The sequence below is a fragment of the Ursus maritimus genome, unplaced genomic scaffold, assembly GCF_017311325.1.
Source record: "Ursus maritimus isolate PB19 unplaced genomic scaffold, ASM1731132v1 scaffold_9, whole genome shotgun sequence".
NCBI lineage: Eukaryota > Metazoa > Chordata > Mammalia > Carnivora > Ursidae > Ursus > Ursus maritimus.
Window position 1 is genome coordinate 80,307,525 of NW_024427107.1, and position 2,788 is coordinate 80,310,312.

Below are 2,788 nucleotides of genomic sequence, written 5' to 3' on the forward strand. Positions count from 1 at the left end.
GGGCCCCCCCCCCCCCGCCCCGCTCCTCCGCGGTCTGCTCCCTGGACGTCTAGGCCGCAGGCCTGGCCCTTGGAAGGCTTGGGAAAGGGGTGGGGAAGACCTGAGTCTCTGCGACGCGATCCAGGGGCGCAGAGGAGGGAGGTGGGGGGTGCTCCCCACCTCACCCCACCCCCGTCTTCAGAGACCTAACTCGGAGATGAGGTTCGGTTCTGGGTCTCCTCGACCCTATTGCTGGGAAAAAGCCTGGGGCACCCTGGAGGGGAAGGGAGGGGGTTCGGGGTGGGTCTCCCCTCAGGACCCTATTGCTTGAAGGGGCCGACAAGGCCCCTGGCGGGCGGGGCGGGGCCGGACCCCCTCCCTCTATTGCTGTGAGGAGGGGCCCGCCCTCCGGCCCCTCCGCCCGGGCGCTGGCGGAGGGTTGGGTCTAGGGACCAGGCCTTTCTCTGCATATGAGCCCTCCTTGCCCACCCAAACCTGATGGACCCTGTCGCGAACATGCATCCCTGCAGGTCGCTGCATCCCTGGCGACTCTGCAGCGGGCCTGGCACATAGTGAGTGCCCAATGAACAGTCGGTGGGTGATGGTGACTGAAGGAGGGGTCTTGGGGGCAACCACCTGCCCCTGCCCCTGGAACCATTACACCCGCAGGGATCTGCCGTGGGGAGGAGGAGGAGGGAAGAGAAGTCTGCGCGTCCGGCCCGCGCAATGTCCTGATCTAGGGGCCTATGGGGTGGATGAGGGGAGGGATACCTGATTCTCAGTAACTCTAGAGGCGGCGAGCTTCGCATGCAGTGCGCATTATTGCTCTATAGTCGGCATCGGACTAACTAAGAGGAAAGGGAGCAGGGCGCCCGGGAAGGGGACGCGAGGAGGGTTGGGAGCTGCATGCAGTGACGTCACAAGGCGGCGGCCAATGGGGCGGGCCCTTGGGGCGGGGTCGCCCGAGGCTTTGGCATAGACGGGCGAAAGTTGGCAGAGTGGGGGCAGGGCCTGGGGCTCGAGGTGGGGCCCAGGTAGGGAGCGGGGTTCAGGGGCGGGAAGTGTTCCCGGACATCCCAAGCCCCCGGCGTCGGCAGGGAAGGATGGGGGGCCTCAGCGCCCCTTCCTGACCCGAGTGCAATCCGTTCATAAATAAAACGTACAAATACAGAAAGAAAGAAACCCGACATCCTGAACCCCCAGGGGGCTTTACCCCAAAGCGAATACAGAGAGGTGTGTAATGGGCCATGCCCAGGCCTGCCTGCCGGGCCCCAGGATCCGTCCTCAACACCGAATGCGAGGGACAAGGGAGGGCCCCGGGGCAGGGCGGAAGTGGGTCTGAGGAGGTCGGATAAGTCCATGCCGATTCGATATGCGTCATTATTTCGTTATGAAGGACAGGGCCGGGAAGCTGGGCTGGAAGAATTCGGATTTGGCAGGAGGGTGCGAGGCGGGGGCGGGAGAGCGGCTTGGACTGAGGGCCCAGAAAGAACCCGAGGGAGAGGGTGCCGCCGTCCGCCTCTCCCGATCCCCAACGCGTCTATCACTCCCGGGGTTCAGCGAAGACTGAGGAGTAGGGACGCCTCTGCAGGACACCCCCGCCCCGCTCCTCCGCGGTCTGCTCCCTGGACGTCTGGCCCCAGGCCTGCCCTTGGAAGGCTTGGGAAAGGGGTGGGGAAGACCTGAGTCTCGCACGCGATCAGGGCGCAGAGAGGAGGGAAGGTGGGGGGTGCTCCCCTCACCCCACCCCGTCTTCAGAGACCCTAACTCGGAGATGAGGTTCGGTTCTGGGTCTCCTCGACCTATTGCTGGGAAAAAGCCTGGGGCACCCTGGAGGGAAAGGAGGGGTTCGGGTGGGTCTCCCCTCAGGACCCCTATTGCGTTGAAGGCGACAAGGCCACTGGCGCCGGGAAGGGCGGGCGGACCCCTCCTCTATTGCTGTGAGGAGGGCCCGCCCTCCGCCCTCCGCCGAGCGCTGGCGAGACTTCCCTGGGGGCCCGTATTGCTGAGAGCCGACCCGGCTAGGCTGGCGGAGGCACCGCCGCCCTAGGCCTGCACAGGACTGAGCTGCGGCGAAGCGGCGGGCGCCTGGGCCGCGGGGCCACCACCGCCCGCGCCGCCCTTGAAGCACGCAGACTCGTAGTGCTTGTTGAGATAGGACTTGAGTGCGAAGCTCTTCTTGCAGCGCTTGCACTGGAAGTGCTTGAAGGCCGAGTGCGTCTGCATGTGCGCGCGCAGGTTGGAGCGATCGGCGAGGCCTTGCCGCAGTGCGCAGCGCAGCCGAGGCTTCTCGCCTGTGTGGGAGCGCATGTGGCCTTGCAGCAGCCAGGCCTCGAAGGCCTTGCCGCACACGCGCGCCATTGTGCGCAGGTCGTGCGTAAGCAGGTGCGTGCCATGGCCGGCATGGACACGTACACCTTGCCGCACGTCGGGCAGCGCCGCGCCAGCTGACTGTCCAGGCTGCGGTGCGTCTGCTTGTGGCGGCTCAGGTTCGACGACGTGGCGTACGTTTTCCCGCACTCGCCGCAAGCGTGCCGGCCCCCTGAGCCTCCAGCCCCGGGCCCCGCGCGCGCCTCCGTGCTCACCCCCGCGCGCGCGCCGCCCCGGACCCCGGCCCCGGACCCCGCGCCGCGCGCACCCGCCCCGGCCCCGCCTCCACCGTCGCAGTCGGGAGCTGCCGCGGAGGCTGTGGAGGGAGCGACAGCGTTGGCGGCCTTACGGCGGGAGCGCCCGTCGGTGATGAAGAAGGCGTCAGCCGCGTAGCCCTCGCTGACGGCCGCGTCGCCGTTGATGTAGCCGCCCGCGGCTG

The 2,788-nt window shown here is 67.5% G+C and overlaps 1 protein-coding gene across 1 annotated transcript; it reads right to left on the reverse strand.

Annotated features, from left to right (window-relative positions):
* Positions 1-2,025: 2,025 nt before the first annotated feature.
* LOC121101667 (transcriptional repressor scratch 1-like) lies at positions 2,026-2,786 on the reverse strand (the record flags this gene model as incomplete). Its single annotated transcript, XM_040625610.1, is given in 2 exon segments — positions 2,026-2,369; positions 2,372-2,786. Coding segments are annotated over 2 exon segments (759 nt in total), but the record flags the coding sequence as incomplete, so codon positions are not given.
* Positions 2,787-2,788: the final 2 nt, after the last annotated feature.